The 21,985-nt window shown below is 49.2% G+C and overlaps 1 protein-coding gene across 2 annotated transcripts in view; it reads right to left on the reverse strand.

Moving 5' to 3' along the window:
* Nucleotides 1-1,887: 1,887 nt before the first annotated feature.
* Nucleotides 1,888-21,985, reverse strand: part of Tfcp2l1 (transcription factor CP2 like 1) — a 53,814-nt gene continuing 33,716 nt past the window's right edge. The window contains exons 7-15 of one of the 2 annotated variants that reach the window (XM_038349281.1): nucleotides 19,380-19,490; nucleotides 17,205-17,296; nucleotides 14,758-14,806; nucleotides 14,584-14,677; nucleotides 13,915-14,005; nucleotides 11,446-11,549; nucleotides 10,719-10,861; nucleotides 4,982-5,033; nucleotides 1,888-3,424 (exon numbers count right to left, since the gene is read on the reverse strand). In XM_038349281.1, the coding sequence (XP_038205209.1) occupies nucleotides 3,381-3,424; nucleotides 4,982-5,033; nucleotides 10,719-10,861; nucleotides 11,446-11,549; nucleotides 13,915-14,005; nucleotides 14,584-14,677; nucleotides 14,758-14,806; nucleotides 17,205-17,296; nucleotides 19,380-19,490 (780 nt within the window). In that variant the 3' untranslated portion in view covers nucleotides 1,888-3,380. Of the gene's footprint in view, nucleotides 3,428-4,981; nucleotides 5,034-10,718; nucleotides 10,862-11,445; nucleotides 11,550-13,914; nucleotides 14,006-14,583; nucleotides 14,678-14,757; nucleotides 14,807-17,204; nucleotides 17,297-19,379; nucleotides 19,491-21,985 lie in introns of both variants that reach the window. The other variant, XM_038349280.1, reaches the window with a different exon arrangement.

Below are 21,985 nucleotides of genomic sequence, written 5' to 3' on the forward strand. Positions count from 1 at the left end.
AAGCAGATGCTCACAAGCAAAAGGATGGAACTGAACCCCTCCCCAACACACACACACACACACACACACACACACACACACACACACACGCTACACATGTAAAACCAGTTTAAACTGAAACAGAGAACACAGTAACAACTAAAACTTCAAAAATTCTTAGAAGAAAACAGACATTGATTTTCCTGAGTTTGCATTAGGTCATGGTTTCTTAGCATCCACATCAAAAGCACAATAGATGTAGGTAACTCAGTCATCACAAACTAAAATAATAATAATTGTTTCTGAGGCAGGGTCTTGCTATGTAGGCTGAGCTGGCCTTGGGCTTGGGAGCCTCAGCTTTCTGAGTATTGGGAATGCTGGTGCATACCACCAAGTCCAACCATGTTACAAGCTTGTACACCTCAAGGAACATCATTAAGATGGTGAAGACAACCTTCAGAATGGAGCAAAACTAATAAAGGACCTCACCTAGAATTTCCCAAAAATTTGGACAATTCAATGAAAACACAGCACAATTTAAAAAAAAAATGGGCAAAGGACCTGAACAGACACTTCCTCAAAGACATAATGACCAATCCACATTTGAAGAGATTGGTTGAACATCATTAGCCATCCAAGAAATACAAGACACCTGCAGGATATTGTAACAAAAAGATCAACTCAAGGAAAGTGGCTTAGTTGGTAGAGCACCTGCCTAGCAAGCTCAAAGCCCTGGATCCCATCCAGAGCTGAATGAATTAGGTGCAGTTAGAAGGGTCACAAGTTCTATTACCCTCTTCTGCCTGGTGACTTAGAGGCCAGACTGAACTCTACACCAATGGGAGGGAGGGAGAGGGAGAGAGAGCACAGCTAATGTAGGGTGAGGAGGCAGAGAAACTCAAACCATCCATTGCTGGTGGGAAGGTAAACAGGTACAGTTATGTGGGAAACACGGGGCAGCTCCTCACGAAGAGGTAGAGTTATTTTAAGAACTAAGTACTTTTCCCAACATCTCAATAAAGCTGTCAGCCCCACCCACACATTCCCAAAAGACAGAGAGCCCAGCCTCAGTGTAAGAATAGTTCCTCTACCTATAAAACAATGTTTGCCAAAACCTGATGACCTTTGAGCCTAGAAGTGTATACCACAAGAGCTATGGTGGTCAGAGGGCTCACCACGTTTTGGGGAATGTGGATTAGGAAGGAGTCCTAAGTCTACCACAGCTACCAGTCCTCAGATGCCCATAGTTAAGAAAGGTGACTTACATGAGAGAAATGCAAATCAAAACAACTGTGAGATTCCATCTTATACCTGTAAAAATGATCAAGATCAAAAACACTGATGGCAACTTATGCTGGAGAGGTTGTGGGGTGAAGGGAACACTCCTGCATTGCTGGTGGAGTGCAAACTGGTACAGTCCCTTTGGATGCCAGTGTGGCATTTCTCAGAAAATTAGGAAACAACCTTCCTCAAGACCCAGCAAAACCACTTTTGGATATATACCCAAAGGATGTTCAATTGTGCCACAACTGAAATATGCTCAACTATGTTCATAGCAGCTTTGTTTGTCATAGCCAGAACCTGGAAACAACCTAAACGCCCCTCGACTGAAGAATGGATGAGGAACATTTACACAATGGAGTACTACACAGAAGAAAAGAATGACATTTTGAATCTTGCAGGCAAATGAATGGAGTTAGAAAACATATGAGTAAGGTAACCCAGACCCAGAAAGACAATTATCACATGTACTCACTTATAGGTGGTGTTTAAACATAAAGCAAAGAAAACCAGCCTACAAACCACAATCCCAGAGAACTTAGACAACAATGAGGACACTAAGAGTCTTACAGAGATCTAATCTACATGGGAAATAGAAAGTAGAAAAAGACAAGATCTCCTGAGTAAACTGGGAGCATGGAGACCATGAGAGAGGGTAGAAGAAGAGGGGAGAGGAAGGGAGAGAAGCAAAGAAAAAATGTAGAGCTCAATAAAAATCAATAATTTTTTAAAAAGGTGACTAAAGCATAGCAACAAAACAGTACCCTAAATACCCTAGACACCTACAATTGGGAAAAGACACTCTTAAGTTAGAACAATGCAGAGAAGACACCTCCCCTAGGAGATCTGACCAACCAAGGCTGTCAAGGCAGTGGTGGCTCAAGCCTTTAATCTCTGTACTGGGAGGCAGAGGCAGGCGTTCAAGGCCAGCCTGGTCTACAAGAGCTAGTTTCCACTAGGACTGTTACAGAGAAACCCTGTCTTGAAAATTAAAAAAAAAAAAATTCCACAAACTCCTCCTGCTGCAGTACTGGGATGGTACCCATTATTACATACTTGTTAGGCAAGGGGTCTACTGAGCCATGCTCCAAGCCAGAGTTCTAAACTGATGGTCAAGGTCACTGGATTCAATGCAATCCACACCTCTTCGGTGGGCATTCTGCACTGGAGCAGCCCAAGAGGAATCATTTGTTTTCATTCTGCTTTGCTGGTGAGCAAGTTCTGTGCTATCTCCTCTCGCATCTGTGAGAGGTCACATGGGGCAAAATGTGTGGTTTGAATGAGGCTCGTGTATTTGAACATGTGGTCCCAGCTGGGGGTGTTGTCTGAGGACGTATGCCACTGGGGGTGGTCACTGAGGGCTTGTAACAGTGTACTACTTCCTGTTCTCCCCTCTGTATCCTTTGTGTATGGAATCTATGACTTTAACATTCTAAGAGCCCAAACAAGCCCTGGCTGCATTTAGTTGCCTTTGTCAGGGTATTTTATTACAGCAACAGAAAATGAACTAAACACAGTGCCCATGAGAGGTTACACAGGTGCACTGTGGAATCTACCATGTCAAGGCAGAAACGTGTACAGGCTGCTAGGTTTGACTGAAGCAAAATTTTAGAAACAAGGCAACAGAGAAAGAGTTGGAAGGCACGAAATAAATAGCCCCAGTCCTAGTAATTCATCCAAGAACAGGAGAGAGGTCACCACCAGGGTCACCTGGAAGGGACATCGGTATTGGGTAGGAGAGCTGTACAAGGTGTCCCTGGTTGGCAGAGCCAGCCATGAAGCCAGTGGCCCAAGAGGGAGATGCGGAACAGGGGAGGTATAAAAGTAGTGGGGAGGGACCAACCAAGGAGCTGCCATCTACAGGGCCAGGGTGCAAGAAATGTACGTCCCCACTGTCTGCCTGGGAAACAGGACGAGGAACTGTTAGAAAGCTGAAAGCCAAGAGAAGGGAGAAGGCAGCCACTGGCTTTCTGCATGGCAGACTTGGTGTCCACGGCTGTCGTTAGCTTTCCTGGTCTGGGCAGAGACCCAGAGCTCCTTAGGTGAAACAGCAGCTGACAATGGTGTGACTTCTACAGCCAGGGGTCCATGGGGTGGGGACAGGTGCAGGTCGCAGCTGCTCAGAGTCCACACTTCAGGATGATGTGGTAGCCGTCATTGCTCTCTGCTGCAAGAGAAACACTGGGTGTGGGCATGTGTCACAGGAAGACAGGGGGTACAGTGGGATCTAGGTGTCCCGAAAGGCATGAAAGCATGTAAGGAAGATTATGTTTACAGAAGCAGGGATTTTAACCAGGCATTTGTCTTAAATAATTATTGTGTGTACACACCTATGAAGAAGTCAAAGGACAATATCAGGTGTCATTCCTTAGGTGTTATCTATCTTTTGTTTGGAGACAGGGTCTCTCATTGGTCCAAGTAAGCTGGGCTGGCTGGTCAGTGAGCCCCAGGGATCCACCAGTGCTAGTACTGGTTACAAGCATGCACCTCTAATGTCCAGTTTTTAAAAAACAAACATGGATCTTGGAGACTGAACTCGGATCTTCGGGCTCACATAGCAAGCACTCTATCAACCGAGTGATCTTCACAGGCACTCTGGTGTTTACAGTGAGCCTTCTCACCATGACCCTAGGCCCAAGGAGGCACAAGCAAACTATGGCTTTCGGCAGTGCTATGGCTCAGGCTCAGAGGCCTGTAAGATCCACTGTCTGTGCTATATTTAGGATAGGGCTGATGTCGGGACGGGCTTAGTCTCCAGCCTATAGCACTAGTGAAAGACGGTGGGACCTTGCAGGGGTGAAGCCTAGTGGAGAAAATGACCTCAGAGAAGACATTGTGGTCTTAGCTCTTCCTCCTCAAGCAGAGCAGTTCACCAACCTCACACCATCACACGCTGCCTTGCCATGGGCCCAAATGTGACAGGGTCAATTGGCCATGGGCTCCAAACAAACCTGTCTTCATTGTTTGTTATCTTGGGCATTTCCACAGTACCAGACGGCTAACTGACATAGACTAGATTCACAGAATGGGGCAGGAAGTGGTACAGCATAGTCTGGGATCCCGCCTCTTGTTCTTTATTTTCTTTAAGACTTGTTTCAGACTTAATTATGCATGTGTATGTATGTGCAAATGAACTGCCCGCAGAGACAGGCTTTGGTCCCATGAAGCTGGAGTAACAAGTGGGTGTGACCCACCAGATATGGATGAGGGCAGCCAGACTTGGATTTCCCGCAATAGCAATGTGTGCTCTATCTGCTGAGCCAGTCCTTGGTCCCCAGCCTTCTGTTCTGATGAAGCCCACCCAATGAGTCACAGCTTGTCTTTCTCTGCCATGTGCAAATAAACACAACTCCTGGTATGTAGGCTTACTCTAAGCAGAGGATGGGCATCCTGACATTATCTCAAGATATATGGCTCCGATGGACTCTCCAAGTCCCTGATTCACTCTGCTTGCCATTGGAGTCCTTGCTTGGACTCCAGCACCATGGCCATGGAGAACAAATGCCCAGGCCTGCTCCCTGGAGATGCCTCTCATCCTGTCACGGCCAGGACTAAGTATGAGGAAGTTTGGGCTTTTCTTGTTCCCAGGGGCTGCTCCAAGTTCAGCATCTTGTGAAGGGACCCTGTCCAGGCAGATGCCACCTGCCACCTGCCACCTGCCACCCTATGGCAACAGGGAGCACAGACCACACTTCAATCAGGAAAGCGGGGAGGGGCTTACCTTTCAACGTGCTGAGCATAAAGCAAGACTCATCTTGGAAATTCTGAACCATCTGAAAGGCAAAAGAGAGACACGCTCTTCTCAATGGTGTCTCCACAGCACTGCAGGCTGGAAGGGCTGCAGAGGCAGCCCAGTCAGTGCTGTGTGAGCAGGAGGGCAGCACCAGAACAACATCAGGCTCCTCTGACCTCCGCATGCCCACGGGCACAAGACAAAAATTAGTAAAAGACAGAACATTTATTTATTTGCTGGGTCATCTAGCCTCTGTACTGGACTAAAAGAAGGTTTTATGTTATAACAAAAAATTGATTTTTGAAAACTAAACACAGAAACAGGCATGGTGGTGTACATGATTTTTCTTTTCTTTCTTTTTTTTTCCCTCCCAAGATAGTGTGTAAAATCCTATTTTGGTCAACAACAGGACACATAAACAAATGAGCTGAACAATTCTCATTGCTTAGTGCCACTGTCATCTGATAATGTGACTCACGTCTGTGGCAATACTGCGAACACACTACTGTGTTGCCAGCACGGAACAGGTGACACACAGTATACACCACTACCGATCTGCACATGCGCCACACCATCCTTTGTGCTCTCACACACCAGGCCACTTGACCACGTCAATGCCATGTTTCTGACATGCACCGTCCAGGTTTTGAGCACCTGTAAACTAGGGCTTGCACAGTGATGAAATCACCTAGCAAAAAAAGCATTCTCATCCTTCAAGAGGCTTCATGACTAGAACATGTTTTTAAACAAAACAATTGTGCCTGAATGCAAGATATCCTCCCGAGAGCCATGTCGTTGAACACTTGGTCCAGGGCTGGTGGCACCATTTGTGAAACTCGTGGAACCTTTAGAAAGTGGAGCCTTGTTAGAGGAAGACTGGGTGGGTCTTGAGTGTTTCTAGCTAGACACCCTTCTGGTCACTCTGCTTCCTGATGGCCCCAGCAACCTCCCTTGCTCCTGCTGCCATACTTTCCCCATCTTGATGACCCAATGAGCCCTTCCTCCCTCACACTGCTTCTTATCTGGTATTTTGTTACAGTAACAAGTAACCAACAGTTTTTAATGGATGTGTGTGTCAGTGGATTGTAAAGAGCAAACAGAAGGAGCTGCTACTCCGCACATGTGCAAGAAGGATGACCCACGGCCGCCTATCCCAAGCTCTCACTGTGACTGCCTGCCAGTGGTCAAGGGAAAAGGCTTTCTGGCTCCATGGCCCCATCTGTAAAATGCAACATCGTTAACGAAAACATGCAACCAGGATACAAAGGAGTACTAGCACCTCCGGAGGGCACTTGATCTGCTGGAGGTCACTCCTCGGAGTTGTGCTGCAAGGAGAACCAGACAAACCCCTCCCCATGTGCACCCTCAAGACACGCTGAAGAATATTGAGCAACACTATGATGAATAAAGCTCACAGCATCCCTGGCATTGCCAGTGGCAGGAGTGTGAGTCAAGCGGGATCTAAGCAATCATGGCACTCAGAGGTAGAGTGACTCTCAGCTACACACATCAGGATTCATGAATCAAAAGCATACGGTAGGAGTGAAAGAATGGAATACCCTGGAGGAATGCATGGCTACTCCAACCTGTAGGTTTTAAAGTAGGCGGAAGAAAGCTGCCTATCGGCCTGAGGACATGGGCGGTTGGTAGCATGCTTGCTTTGCAGGAGTTTGATCCCCAGAATGCAGGTTAAAAACCCATCAAATAAAACAGGCATGATGCCATGGGCTTCTAACTCTAGGCTGGGCAGATGGAGACAAGAGGATTGCTCAGCTTCCCTGAGCAGCCATCACAGCCTTCTTGGCCAGCTCTAAGACATGAAGAGATCCTGTCTCCAAAGCCATGGTGGGTGGTGCCCAAGGAACAACAGCCAAGACCACTCTTCCAGATAGGGAGGAAAGAAGAAACAATTGCTATACAATATACATGAACAGGCAAAGGTCAAAGATGATCCGAGTCCACAGAGGGGTTTATAACCATCATAGTCTAGTAAACTGGGTACAAGGACTTGGATACTTATAAAATTGTGCAGGTCAGGGCCAGTGAGGTGGGTCAGCAGGTTAAGCACCTGCTGTGTGAGCCTGAAGACCTGAGTTCAAGTCACAGAACCCACAGAGGAGGGAGAGAAACCACTCACGCATATTGTCCTATGATCGCCACACACACACACACACACACACACACACACCCCACAACATTCAAATACCTGCATGCACACTGCACACACATTTAAAAACAAGAGTAGATTGTATGAAATCTTTGCATGTGTATGCTGCATTTCCCAATATATACCTCAGAAATAGGTAAAATATAGACATATACATAAACATGCACGCCAAACCCAACAGGGTAGCAAAGCCCCTTTCAATTAAAACAAACAAAAAAGCAACCCACTTTTTATTGTCTGCTCTGGACTACTGCCTCAAATCCTACAAATGCACCCACCTGTCGACCCTGCCCCTCCCTTCGGGGCCTAATGGTGCGTGAAGAACATTTATTCTATACCTCAGCCTGCTCCAGCTCGGACTCTTGGCCGCCCAGCCACTTGGGCATGAAAAAACCAGGGCCCACAAGGGCTTAATCAGTAACTCCCTTGTTTAATTGAGTGCCCTTGCACCCCAGGGGCTGGCTCCTTGCTGGCCAGGCTGCCTCCAGTGCTCTGGGTAATTCTGAGCTGAAGGTTTCCAAATTGATTCGGGTTGAGTGGGAAGGAGACTTGGGGGAATGAGAATGGCCTACTTAGCCAAGGTGGCGTTTGAGGTCTGTTCTCTGCTTCACTTGCTTAACTGCCTGCTGTTGAGGGCACAGGGCAAGTTGGGGAGGGACTTCCTCAGGGACTTGGGAAGTTGCAAAGCATTTACACTCAACATTTTTATTTTCTCAAAAAGAAATCTTCAGGGGCCTGTGGATGGTCCTCCATTGCTAGAGCGTTTGCTTAGCTAGCAAGTACAAAGCCCTGGGTTCTGCCTCCAGGGCTACAGAAACCAGGTGTGATACAGTAAGGGATGCAATCCCAACACTCTACTACCCCAGCACTAGGGCAGGGGAGGTGGGAAAACCAGAAAGTCAAGGTTATCCTACACACCAAGTTCAAGGCCAGCCTGGGCTACAGATCCGGTCTCAAACAAGCAATTCTCTTTGAGGCACAAAGTGGCGTGTCTTCTGCTCCACCGAGTGGTCTACCCCTCCAGGCCTCCCACCTGCCTCGCTCATCCTAGTCAGCTCTAGAGGCAGGAACTTCTGGTTCCATTTTCGTTTTCTGTGAAATGGAAGCTGCTTTAAGCTAGACTTGGTGGCACATGCCTGAAGTTTCCGTGCCCACAAGGCAGAGGCAGGAAGATTGCAGCATGATCAAGGCTAGCCGTGTCTACACAGTGAGTGCTGGGCTGGTCAGGGCTCTACCCTGAAGTCCTGCCACAAAACAAAACAAAATAGAACAGAACAAAGAAGTGTAACTCCATTAAGCTGGACCTGTGACACACTTCTGTGACCCTGGCCCTGGGGAAGCAGATCCCTGACACAAGTCAAGGCGAATCTGGTCTCCATCACAAGTTTCAAGATGACTATAGAGTTTCATAAAGAGACTTTGCCACAAAACAAAAGCAAAACCAAACCAAACTACAGCTCCCATTCCTCAAGAGGCTGAATTTCTTACTTGCCCAGTACTCCAACAGCTGCTTCATCAGGGTTTCCACCAGATCTCTACCCCATCTCAGCTGTCACATCTGTGGGCAACCTCTCAGTGTCTCTGTGCCTCAGTTTCCTATGTGTGACATGGGATCCTAGTGGGGACTTCAGTGTACACCACCACCACCACCACAACCACCACCAGCAGCAGCAGCAGGGCACAGCAGCATTGGCTGGTTTGGATCTGCAGTGTCTCCCCGAGGCCCCAGTGTTGAATGCTTGGTCTTGGCCTCTGGTGCTCCTGGGGTAAGAGGTGGAGCCCAGTAAATAAGGCTTAGTGTTGAAAGGGATATGGGGACCTGTGCCCCGCCCTCACCCCCTTCCTTCTTGGTCATAGTGAGAACAATTTGCTCAGTCACTCTCCTACCATGACGGGCTAATATCACCACCAGGCCCCAACAACAGGAAACTGCCAGACCGAAATCTCTCAAACCGTGAAAGCGTCGTGTGTGTGTGTGTGTGTGTGTGTGTGTGTGTGTGTGTGTGTGTGTGTTAGCACCTTCTCTCCGACACTGAGATTACACTGGGGGTATACACCATGTCCGGCTGTTGACATGGGTTCAGGAGATCGAATCCAGGTGCTCACACTTCAGATGAGCTCTTTACTGAGCCTTCCCTAGACTGAACCTTTCTTCTTAGGTTTGCGATCCCAGGTATTTGCTACAGTGCCAGAAAGCTAACCGTTTCCATTCCGAACAGTCAGTGGAAGGAAGACCCAGGACACCACAAGCTTAAGATCATCTGATCCATCATGGGCAAGGGATACCCAATTTGGTGGGCAAGTCTGCTCAACACATCTCTCCCCGAAGGGCTGGGGCAAGGTTCTAACAGGACTCTATGACTTCCTAAACCTTCTGTTAGCAGCTACTTCTAGCTTCCTTCCATGGGACGGTGTTGAGCAAGAACAAGCCTATTGGGCCCTGGAGATGGCTGAGCTAATGATGGTGTTTGCCCCATGTCCAATCTCTAGGTAGCACATGGTGGAAGGAGAGCACTGACCCAGCAAGCTGTCCTCTCATCTCTGTGCAGTGGCACTCGGGCACCCACTCACCCACCTGCCACCCCTCACAAAATAAAGAAATACATGCAACAAAATGTGTTTAATTATAGGGCTTGTTGCCAGTCCCTTATAGAGGGAGGGCAGGAGAAGGGTTCTTGGCTCCTCACGCGAAGCTGATTCTTCCTATAGCTCCCTCCCAGGTTTATGTAATTAGTTTGGAAGGGTAACTGAAAGAGAGACTGGAGTCACCTACACTCCTGTTAAGTGAATCTAATAAATTAAGCAGTCCTGGAAATGTTACTTTAGTCTGTGGTTGATGCCCTATTTCAGGAGAAGACATTTGTTCATGTTTCCCCAGTGGTGTGGGAGAATTGTCTGTAGAGAACAGGAGAATTCTAGGAAGGAGGAAGCCCATTTCTCCCGTTCCAGCCCAGACCACTGAGAGGCAAGATGTAACCTGCCGGGCTGAAAGGTACCGAGCCACGTGGCTAACATAGATAAGAATAATGGGTTAATATAAGCTACAAGAGCTAATAAGAAGACTGAGCTAATGGGCCAATCAGTTTATAACCCATGTAGACCTCTGTGTGATTTTCTCTGGGATTAAATGGCTAGGGGACCAGGAGGGGCAGAAACCCCAACAAGCCCGGCCCTCATGTTACACCCCAGGAAAAGTCTTGCAATGTCGACGGGGCAGCCCTTTAGACACAGTCGTGGTCAGAACTGCACTGCAGGCAGCTGTTAGCAAGCCACACACATAGAAAACACTGAGATACCCTGACCAATGGGCTCTCTGGCCTTCTCAACCATCCTAACACTGCCAACCTATAATGCAGTTCCTTATGCTGTGGTGACCCCCCAACCACAAAATCATTTCACCTTCACTTCATAACTGTAATTTTGCTACTATCATGAATCATAACTCTTGGAGGTAGCAGTTTGATAGAGGGGTTGTGACCCATAGGTTGAGAATCGCTGCTGTAGCATCTGCTACTATGTGGGGATCTGGGGCTCCTCCTGAGGGCCAGATCAGCTCACCTCATTGCTCACCACCACATGGATGCCAGTGGGGCCCTGCCAATAAACCCGGTGGATGTGCTGCGGGGGGATGCTGTACAGGTTGGCGATCTTCTCGATCAGCTCCAGGGTGGTCAGCTCTTCCAGGAAGATGGCGTGGTACACTGGAAAGGAGGAGCAAGCGCCTTCTTTAAGGGGCCATTAAATGAACAAGAACCTGTCCCATCATGAGACGCTTCCGTGAGAGGATGCTCATGCCCAGAGCCATGGATTCTGCTGGAAGCTGTGGAGGCTGGTAGAGCCTACTGACAGGTAAGCATAGCCTGGCTTGTTTTGTCTCTCAAGGGCACAGACCCAACCAGACCCCAATGCACCCAACTAGGGGAGGGGAGGCCCTAGAGGAGCAATGGAATTCAGATGCAGTGCCTGGAAGGCTCATAGCCTGCACCATGGGAGGAGAGCGCCATGTCACCTTCCCAGGGGTTACTTTGTGGCAGAAGGATATTTAAAGACAATTATTAGTGCATGCTGGGGAGCCAGCCAACTGAGCACCAGAATTCATTGCTCTGTTTCCTTGCTGTGAATGCCACGTGACTTGGTGCATCTGCCACATGGACTGTGCCCCCAGACTGTGAGTCATAACAGACTTCCTTCCTGAAGTTGCTGTTGCTTGGAGAAAAGTAACTAAAACACTAAGAGCAGAAACTGAACAGACTCGGGAGACAGCTGCAGGCTCTGCCCCACTCACCACACAGGCTATTGTCCCCACTGCCATCCTGCTTCTGTGGCAAGGGTAGTTGGTTCTGCTCCATCTCCTGACAGACATAGATGGTCATCTTTGGCCTCACATTCCTGGCAAAAGAAGAGGAAATAATTCACAAATATGATAGGCTGTTGCTCTAGAATGTTCTGGAATGCTCTAGAATGTTCTGGGACCTTGGGTAGAATTTGTAGTGTGGAGGGAGTTAGGGAAAGCAGTGTTAGGGGTGCAGAGTGCTTCTCATGGTCTCCCGGGATAGAATTCAGCGCTGGTGGATGTTTGTGGCTTCACACAGGGTGTTCTAGAGGAAAGAGAGTAGTCTCTTTGCAACCTGCCACACTGAGGCTTTTCTGTAGACCAGAATCTCAGGAGGCAGTATGGTAGTACAGAGTATAACTTAGTGATGGAGCAGCCCTGGGTTTCAACCAACAAGGGGGAGAAGAAAAGAGACAGATCACTTGACATAGAAAGTTCCTCGCATAAGAGTGAGCTAGGCTCATCCCCATTCCACACATAGGGAAACTGAGGCTTGGGGGAAACTTTTTTTCATTGCACAGCTCCTAGGAGGCAGATCTATGGCTCCTCCTCAACTGTGTTCCCTCACTCCACAACTGTACTGTCTCCAGCTGGCTATTTCATTTGAACTTCAGGGCTCAGGAGCAGCTCAACAACCCAGCACATGCTGCATACACAAGCTCTGGGTTCCAGTCTCAGCACCAGAAAAAATAAGGAGCACAAAATCTCAGTAAGAAATTTGGTTTGACTGTGATGTGAGCTCTAGTGCCACAGCACAGGGTCCCACATGGCCAGGTTTCTGGACTGGCATGGAACATTTCATTTCCATGGTGGTGGCGAGTTCTATCAGATAGACAGCAGCACCTTGAAAATTGCACTGTGGTTTTTCAAGGCCATACCCCACCCCGGGGGAGTCTGCTCTCAGCCAAGACTCTGCAAGTGTCCAGACTCTGGGCTACTGACTAAAGGCCAAGATCCACAGGCTCTGGGTTCAATGGAGGAGAGGGAGGTTGTGATAGTTAATATTAATTGATGGTCTAGAATCATGTAGGGGACAAACTTCTGTAAGGAAGGGAGTTTCTAGATTGGCCTAAGTGAGGTGAGAAGCCCCGCCATAAATGTAGGCAGCAGCATCTCATGAACCAGGGTCTCCTACCCCACACAAAGAAGAAAGCAATTGAACCGGCAGCATTCTCTTCCTGTTTCCTGACTGAAAGACACAATGCGACCTGCTACTTCAGCCATGACTTCCTTGGTGAACTGTACTGTGAGGAGCAGAGGAAGCCCTGAGTGAATGTGTTTTGTTGCCACTAGCTGGCCAAGCCAAGGACACAAGCCTCAGACCCACGGGAAAACGGCAAAGCCTTGCCCTGGAGTGGGGCTCAGAATCCATGTGTGAATACTGATAGTGAGTTCAGAAAACATCCACCATTTGATGTGGGATTCCCCTCTGTATGCTGTGAATATCATTGGTTAATAAAGGAACTGTGTTGAGCCTATAGCAGAGCAGGGTGGGGCAGAGCAGAGCTAGGCAGGGAGGACTGGTCTGAAGGCAGAGAGAAAAGAAGGCGGGGTCAGAGAGAAGTCATGTAGCCCACAACCGCAGCCTCGTAGCGATACAGATTACTAGAAATGGGTTAAACTAAGATGTAAGAGTTAGCCAATAAGAAGCTAGAGCTAATAGATCAAGCAGTGTTTTAAATATAGTTTCTGTGTGGTTATTTTGGTTCTGGGCAGCCGGGACAGGACAAACAAGCAGCGTCCTCCAACAAATATCGTGGCTCCACCCCCTTGACGTTTATGGCCTGAAGACTGCTCCCCTACAGAGACTGTTCCCACTGAGGTTAGCTAAATCATCCTTCCTCAGCCGTGTACCGTAAAACCTCCTTCCTGTTTATCTGTATGCACTAACCCTTGTTCAGCTGCATGCAATATAACCCACCTCCGTGTTCAGCTCTAATAAACACACTGAGCCTTCCTCCATCAGGAGCCCAGTCTTTCCAATCCTGGCTTTCCTGTATGTGTGTCTGATCTTCATTCCCTAGCGGCCCCAGTCTGGTCTGTCCCTTGAGCTGTGCTGGATGTGGCACTGTACCTTCAAACCATGAGCCAAAATAAACCTTCCTTTTCATAAGCCACCTTCACCAGGCATTGTCATGGCAAAGAGAAAAGGAACTAATACTGAGGTGTTTGTGAGTGAGGACCACAGCAGCCAGGTGTTGTGTGATCTCCACATGGCATCTCGTTCACTATCCACCCTCCCAATCCCTCCTCCAGCATTTACCCCCCACCCCCACGCTGGGGTATGGAGGGACTCCTCCCATCAGCTGGCCCCACCAGCAGGTACACACACAGTTCAAAAACGCTGGGGTGGGGTTTCTTACTATACTCAGGCAGCCCAGTGGCCAGTCTTTGGCTGACTTCTCTAAACCCGGCACCTACCTGCCTTTGATGGCATTGAAGAGTCGAATCCCATCTGCAGGGCCACAAACCTGGACCAAATCATCTCTAGACATTTTCAACAGGTCAGCACCTAAGTGGAGACATGCAGCACCATTTACACGGCATACACCTGCAGACCCCACAGCAGGGTTGGGGCATAGTAGGGCCAGCCCCACCCTCAGTGGGCACTAGACATTCCACAGAGAGAAATGGCGTAAGGCTAAACAACCCCAGGAGGTCACAGCCATTCAACGTCAGGGCCTGCATGACAGGTATGCGCTGCCCTGATTGGCTAAGAGGGTCTGCAGTTTTTAATACTGCCAATGTGACAGGATCTAAGAAGCCTCTGGGCAAGTTTGTGAGGAGTTTCTAGATTTGGCTAAGAGAGGTGAGCAGATTCACCCTGAATGTGAGCAGCACCAACCCATGGTCTGGGCTTCTGGACTGAATAAAGAAAGGAAGGGAGCTGAGCTCCAGCGTCCATCTTGGTTTCTACGCTGTGGATGAGCAGCTGCCTCACACTCTTGCTGCCTCAACTTCCCCACTCTATCTTTGAACTGTGTAGAGCCAAAAAATGTCATACCACAAGCTGTGAGAGGGCTCCCCTGGACACAGCCACGGGCCCTTGGGACCCCAAGCCAGCCTGGACCCTAACTCCACAACGCTCACCCGAGAAGCTGGCGAAGAGCCGGCAGAACTGTGAGAAGCGGTTGCGGTGCAGCCACTGTTGTGCGTCCTGGATAGAGGCTGAGGGGAGCAGGTGCTGTGAGTGAGAGAAAGAAGGCTCAACATGGCCACAGAGCCAGAGGGCCCACCAGCGAGCCGACACCCACGCACACTTACATCACTGCCCTGGGGTAAGGGCTCCACTGGGTGCGTAGGTGAGGTGTTGCTGCAATGGAAAAGAGACGGTAGATGAGCATGTGAACTTCCAGGGACATGAAGACGATTCCAGAGCCTACCTACAAGGTGCCCACATTCCAGCAGGTGTGTGACTGCCTGAATCAGACAAACTGACCTAATCTCTCACAATGGCTCTTGAACTCACCTGTTATTGCATGGGAAGTATAGATGACTACACTGTTCAAGCAACAATAACTCTACCTGTGTAGTCTGCAGCAAAAACCAAAAGGGCTACCTTTGCAATGGTTCAGCTTAGTAGGATTTACAACCTCTATGAAAACAAACCTCTGCGCACATGTCTGGGAGCAAGTTTCTACATCAAGCTAATTGAGGTGGGAAGATCCACTCTATACATCTGCATCCCATGGGCTGGGGTCCTGGGCTGACTATAAGGGAGAAAGGGAGCTGAGCATCTCTGCATCCTGCATCCTAACTGGATGTAGTGTGACCAAATGCCTCACGCTCCGGCTGCTGCGGCTCTACACAGTGACAGGCTGTACCTCCTTGAATTGTGAGCTGAGATAAATCCTTCCTTAAGACACTTCTTGTCAAGAATTTGTGTCCCAGTGCAAGGAAATTTCTAAAATACTCAAGAGTTCCAGCCTAAGGAAAGGACAAGGTGACCAGGCCACACTCCTTACAGTAATTCTGCACCTAGGAAGCTGCAGCTGGACCAGAATCATCAACTGAATCCCAGTCAGAGGGGCACATTCAGGGGCACAACCTGAATCCACAGGTTGGTACCCACTTAGGAAGAAAATCATGGCCTGGATTTTCCCAATAGGAAGGTACAGAAGTGCTTGCCATGCAAGCATACTCAAGTCCCAACACCCACATGAAAACTCGTGTGGCAGGGCATGCCTCTAATCCCAGCCCTGGAGAATGAGACAGAAGCTTCACTAGAGAGCACTGGCCGCCAGTCTCACCAGGTCAGTGAGCAGAAGACACCTGGCATCAACTTCTGGTTTCCACGTGCACACACGTGCACAGACACATACAGTCCCCTTGCAGATGGGACCCTCATCCCAGTCATCAGCAGCCCTATCACTGTCTGTATCACAGGCCCATTGCTGGTGTTGAACCCTAGCTCCCTTCTGCATCAGGGAAAGCAGGGCTTAGGGAAGTTAAGGAACTTGCTCCCCAGAGTGTACACATTAAAGAGCAGGTTTGTCTGAACTAAATGGCCCTTTTCTTTTTATTCTATACTCATGAGAAGACATTTCACAATGGTAAACCAGGCTCACAGGCAGCCTTGCTTTTTCTTTCTTTCTTTTTTTTTTTTTTTAACTTTTTTGATCATATCTCCTTTAGTTTGGGCTAGCCTTTAACTTGCTACATAGTCTTAAACTGCTTGGTTCTCTTCACCTCCAGAATCACAGGTGCCACCACACCAGGTGCTGAAGATCAAACCCAGCGTTTCCTCCACCAAATGAGCTCCAGCTCCATCCCCAACCTGATTTTTCATTAAAGACGCACTGCTGAGCGGGGGGGGGGGGGGGGGGGGGGGGGGGGGGGGGGGGCCCTCAAGGCACAAACCACACCGGCTAACAGCATCCAGGCTGGAGTCTCTCACTACCAGGACATTACCACAGAGCCATCGGAGCGATGTCAAGAGCCTAGGTCTGCACGCACCAGTTAGAATCTGCCTATGAGGTCTGCCCCGTCCTATCACTGTGTCTTTGGGGCCTCACGGCCTATCTGTGGCCGAGTCAGCCAAGGTTCAGCAAAACTAGCTTTGGTACAACAAACACTGAAACCCAGGGTGGAGGCTCTTACCTGGACAGTCCCTCAGGAAGCATACACAAGAGCTAGAGAGAAAACCAAGGAGAACCTTCTAAATGCCTCAGCCATCCAGCACCACCTCAGGTGAATACTGGTTTTCAAGGTAAATTCTCACAAATCCAATGCCACTTGTGGAAGTATGCAGAAACATAAACACACACACATACACAATTCTCTCTCTCTCTCTCTCTCTCTCTCTCTCTCTCTCTCTCTCTCTCTCTCTCTCTCTCTCTCTCTCTCCCACATAACCAGGTGTGATGATACACAAGAGGCTGACAAAGTAGGACTCCAACCAAGTTCCAGGCCAGCCTGTGCTAACCAAGAAGCTCAAGGCCAATCTGGGTTATACACAACCCTGCCTCAGGAACCCAAGGCTAAATAAGGGAGCTGAGGGTGTAGCTCAGTGGTAGGCCTCTTACCCAGGTTTCTACCTCCCAACATGGGGGTCAGACAAGGAATAGATAAATATGGCTGCAATTGCTATACCAGTTAGCCACACTAAAACCCAAGTAGATGCCAGGCCATGGGGTGAAGGAAGTGGACCCAAACAGGAACCTCTACCCCACTGCATGCCAGGACCCCAAGGAAAGGAAGGTTGGACATACCCTTCACCGAGGCCAAAGCTGTTGGGAGAGCCATTATAGCTTGGGGATGGAGCACTGTTCACCTGGTAGGCTACATCAGGCCACGGAGAGCACTGTGGGAAGAGATACAGGACGGTGTGACTCAACAGCTGTCTTAGGATAAGCTCAAGAGGGCGGCCCATACACCTTAGGCCCTTTGACATAAGCAATCACCAGCACTGGCATGTCAGCACAGCCCATACTGACAGCATTCACAAAGAGCCATGACCAGCCACACTGCACGGCCACCCAACATGACATGGAGCAGGTAAACCAAGAAGTGCACCCCTTTCAGCTTCCTGGTAGTCAACCCGAAGGAGGAAAGCAGCATCGTGTAATGCCTAAACCCACAAATGCAGACAATCAAACCCCAACTAGTCACATATGTTGAAATACATGTGGAAGATATAAGGAGGACAGATGACTTCTAAAGAAGAAAACAGTGCAATTCAGAGCTAAAACCCACTCCATAAAGTGAGGAGACAGCATGCAGGGCAGGGCTGCAGCAGGCTGGAGGGGTCCTGGAACTCTTCCAAGAGTAGCTCCTCCCAGCCAACGTGCACAGTTACTCGATTTAAATACCCATCTGGGCTCCAAAAGATGGAAACATGTATGATGTGAGCCTTCCCCTGGAGGACATTCCAGTGCATGGGCCAGTCAGGGGTGCAGGAGAGAGAACACAGACCTCCAGGGAAAGGGAGCGCCCCAAGCCTGAGTTTCTTTCCTTCCCTCTCTCCGAGACTTGGAGAGGGGCAGTCTGGAGCATTCCTAAAGCCTGACTATCCCCCACCAAATGCCAGGTTGGTAAATATTTAACCATTGTGAGTGTGGGCTGGAATTTGTTGATGCTAAATCCTACCGAGGGAGGAAATCTGATGAGCTGATAGAAGGGGCACGCTGGCATCCCAAGGTCATAGCCTGAATTCTTTGTACCAGCTACGCTGTGCTGCGGTGAGGGCCTGCACAACCACATAGCACACTCTCTTCTTTCAGGGAAGTCAGGATGAGAACAGAGAATTGGGGCTCAGCCAGGATGAGAAACATCACTAGATGGAGTATTCCTGACAGCGTCATCAGCCAGGCATGGACCAGGCATGGGAAGAAACTGCATGAAACAGTCCTTGTGTCCTGCTGGCAGGGAGCATGCGGAAACTTTCCTGTTCTGGGCACCCTGCCCACTGTCACCCTCAGGAAAATAAAGTGCCAGTGCATACTTGCAAACCTCATTAGCTTTTTATCCGTCTTATGCAAACATGCCTCACATGTGACTTACACATACACACATAGGCACATGCACAGCTAGGACCTGGCCACCCTCCTCTTGGATTTCTATACGCAAGTCTCACCATCACCATAGCCTTGACTTTGCATGGCCATCCTGGGTCTTATACACGCCTTCAAGGGAATCCAACTAGTCAAAATCCCTAACACAGTAAGGAATGGCTATTTAAAAGAAAACAGGCCAGCAAAAATAAAGCCAGTGACAGGAATCAGGAAGAGCTGGCGATGGCTTCTGAGCAGCTCTCTGAACCCAAACCAAGGATGGCTGCAGAGGGCTGTTTCTGTGGTGTCAGGAAGTGCATGTCTGTATCTGTCCGAAGAACTAGCCAGTGATGGGGACGGGCTGGGGCTCAGTGGCTGGGCATTGTATGCACCTGAGCTCCTGGCCAGGGTCCAGCTCTGACACTGAATCTTAAATTTACTTGTGTATTTATTGTATTATAAGTATATATTGCGTGCGTGCGTGCGTGCGTGTGTGTGTGTGTGTGTGTGTGTGTGTGTGTGTGTGTGTTTGGCATGGCTTGTGGCAGTAGTCAGTTCCTTCCTTCCACCTTGGACCTGGGGATCAAGTTGCTAGACTTATGCAGCAAGCTCTTTTACTCTACTGAGCCATCTCTCAGGCCCTAGCAGTGAATTATAAAGTCTGTGCTTGCTTGCTCCACATTGTGGTGCAGTTTTAATCCCAGGACAAGGAAGTAGAGGCAGGCGGATCTCTGTGAGTAGAGGCCAGCCTGGTCTGGTCTACACTGAGAGTTCCAGGACAGCCAGGGACACATAGAGGACCCAGTCTCAAACAAAAGCCAGTGCCTACACTGCCAATATGCTGTGCACTATGTCAACGGCTCACTTCCAGGCCCACTCCCAGCCGCAGCTCACCTCAGTGAGGATGGTGGTTTCATAGGATGGCTGGTACTTCTCCTTCTCCTGAGCTGTTCTTTTTTCCATCTTTTCCCGGTCAGTTTTCTGTTTCCGGTCAGCTCCCTTTGGCTGCAAGTACAAAATACAGGGTCCCTTGGCTGGGAAAGGAAGACCAAGGCCTCGGGATCCCACATCAACCTGGCGCCTGAAGAGCAGGCAGGACAGCTCTGCACCTCCCTGAGGTCTTGAGCCAACCGTTTGGCAGCTCAGTAGGTACTTAGGAAAGATGGCTACCAATGGCCACTTGCTTCTGGGAGGAGCCATGGAGAACCAAGATGAGAGATATACCACAGTGCTGGGGGTGACTGATAGAGGAGAGAGTGGCTACTGGCAGGCAGCCTGTGCCATGCTCACCTCTACTCAGGCCCAGCACACCCAGCCCTCAATTCATCTCAGCCTCAATGGTATATCTGTCTCTCCTGTGGCTAAATGACAGTGCAGAATCTCCATGCTACTAAGAGTGCCCAGCCTCACAGCCAAACCAGAGACGCTCAGGGCCCGAGAGCTGCAGGTAGAAGCCCGAGGCTACAGTCCCTTCCTTGTCCCTCCCCTATGGCTTCCATCCTGCTTGGCACAAGATTCAGTGCCCCTCAGCCTGAGCAGTTTTATTACACACTTGTGCTATGCAGATACCAGCAATTAGTTCAGGTCTAGTGGCCCCCAGAACTTCCAGACCAGTGTGTGCCTTCCTCAGGCCATGCCTTTCTGTTCCTTGCTCAAGGGCTTTTAGGGAAGCTTCCTTCTGGTGACAGCAGCTCCAGATCAAGATAAGCCTGCAGTGAGCTACACAGGGACACTAACAGCAGATAGAGTATTCACTGTGTGAACAGATAAAGCTGTTAGGGGCCCAGGGTCATGGCAGCCACATCCAGCCCCCTGCTCTAATACCAGCTTTAGCCTCTCCTTCTTGCCTCAGAGGCCACAGGTAAGGTAGGTGTGCATGCATGGGATAAAGCTCCCCACCGTGTGTCCTTCAAGGGGCTGGCTAGTCAGAACATGACACATCAAGAACTTGATTTTGGGGGGCTGTAAAGATGGCTCAGCAGTTAAGAGCACTGACTGCTCTTCCAGCAACCACATGGTGGCTCACAACCATCTCTAGTGTGATTTGATTCCCTCTCCTAGGACAAAGGAGTACATGCAAACAGAACACTCAGATACAGAAAATAAATACATAAATCTTTTTTTAAGAAAAAAAAATTTGATTTTGATCCCCCTGAAACTATGTAAAAAGGCCATGGCATAGTTGGATAAACTGTGGACAAACACAATCCCAGAGGTGGGGAAGCAGACCAGTAGATCCTTCAGCCTAATGGCTGACCCCTGACCTCCACATGCTACACATGTATACTCAACCCCCACATACACATACAAACACCCCTTATACATACAGAGAGAAAAGGTATATTATAGGTAACACACCTGCCACAGACTCAAAGTACCAGGACATACAGAGGGTGATGGCAGTCTTGCTTTTCTGGGGGCACCAAGTCAGTTGGGGGGGGCAGCCTCAACTGCTCAGCCTCCGGGGTCTATGGCTATCCCTGCTCAGGAAGAGCAGCCTGAGCCTGCTGTCTCTCTAACACATCCCTAGCTGAAATTGACTCTTCCCTGGCCCCCAGTGTCAGCAGGTTCCAAATTTACGTGGGTGTGAAGAAGGGGATTCTGGGACCCCTAATGGGAGGGGGCTCCAATTCTCTACAGGTAAACAGAAGCAGTTTAACCTGCTGGTCACGGGCTAACCTCGCACTCTAAGAATGACAGGGGCCTGATGCACCTTCTATTTCCCTGAGGCCACAAGGGACTGTGGATAAGAACACTGGCTCCCACCTTCAGGAAATAATCCAGACTGAGGAGGTAAGAACCAGCGGTGAGAGACTGCAGGGTGAATCAGGACAGCAAGAGGCTGGATGATCTTCTGAAGATGTTCCTTTCTAAGATTAATTTGTTTTTCCTAGTACTTGGGACAGAACTCAGGACCTCCTTGCTAAAGCCAGTCCTCTACCACTGAGCCCCACACCACCTGAGAGCCTTCTCAGTTGTAGAGTTCTTGTGAAATAAACACCGTGCAAGTGTGAGAGCCTCAGTGTGGAATCAATCCTCGTGGAAAAAAGCCAGGTGTGACGACACACGCACCTGGAATAACGCTGGTGCTGAGGAGGCAGAGACAGGAGGATCCTGGGAGCTCAGGGCAGCCACACTGTATCGGTGAGCTCCGAGTTCAGTGAGAAACACTGCCTCAGAGACTAAGGAGTGGACAGTGAGCTGGAGAGATTGCTCAGCAGATAGAGGCAATGCCTGATGATATGAGTTCAATCCCCAGGACCCACATGGTAGAAGGAGAGCTGATTTCTGTCCTCTGACATCTGTAAAGTATTCTCTGTCTCTCTCTCTCTCTCTCTCTCTCTCTCTCTCTCTCTCTCTCTCTCTCTCTCTCTCTCTCTCTCTCACACACACACACACACACACATACAAAACCAACCAATGAAGAGAAAAATGGCACTGGGCTAGACCTCCAAGAATGGCCCCCTTGGGCTCATGCTGACGTCTTTGTTGTTTTGTCT

Source organism: Arvicola amphibius, chromosome 12 (genome assembly GCF_903992535.2).
Source record: "Arvicola amphibius chromosome 12, mArvAmp1.2, whole genome shotgun sequence".
Taxonomy (NCBI): Eukaryota; Metazoa; Chordata; class Mammalia; order Rodentia; family Cricetidae; genus Arvicola; species Arvicola amphibius.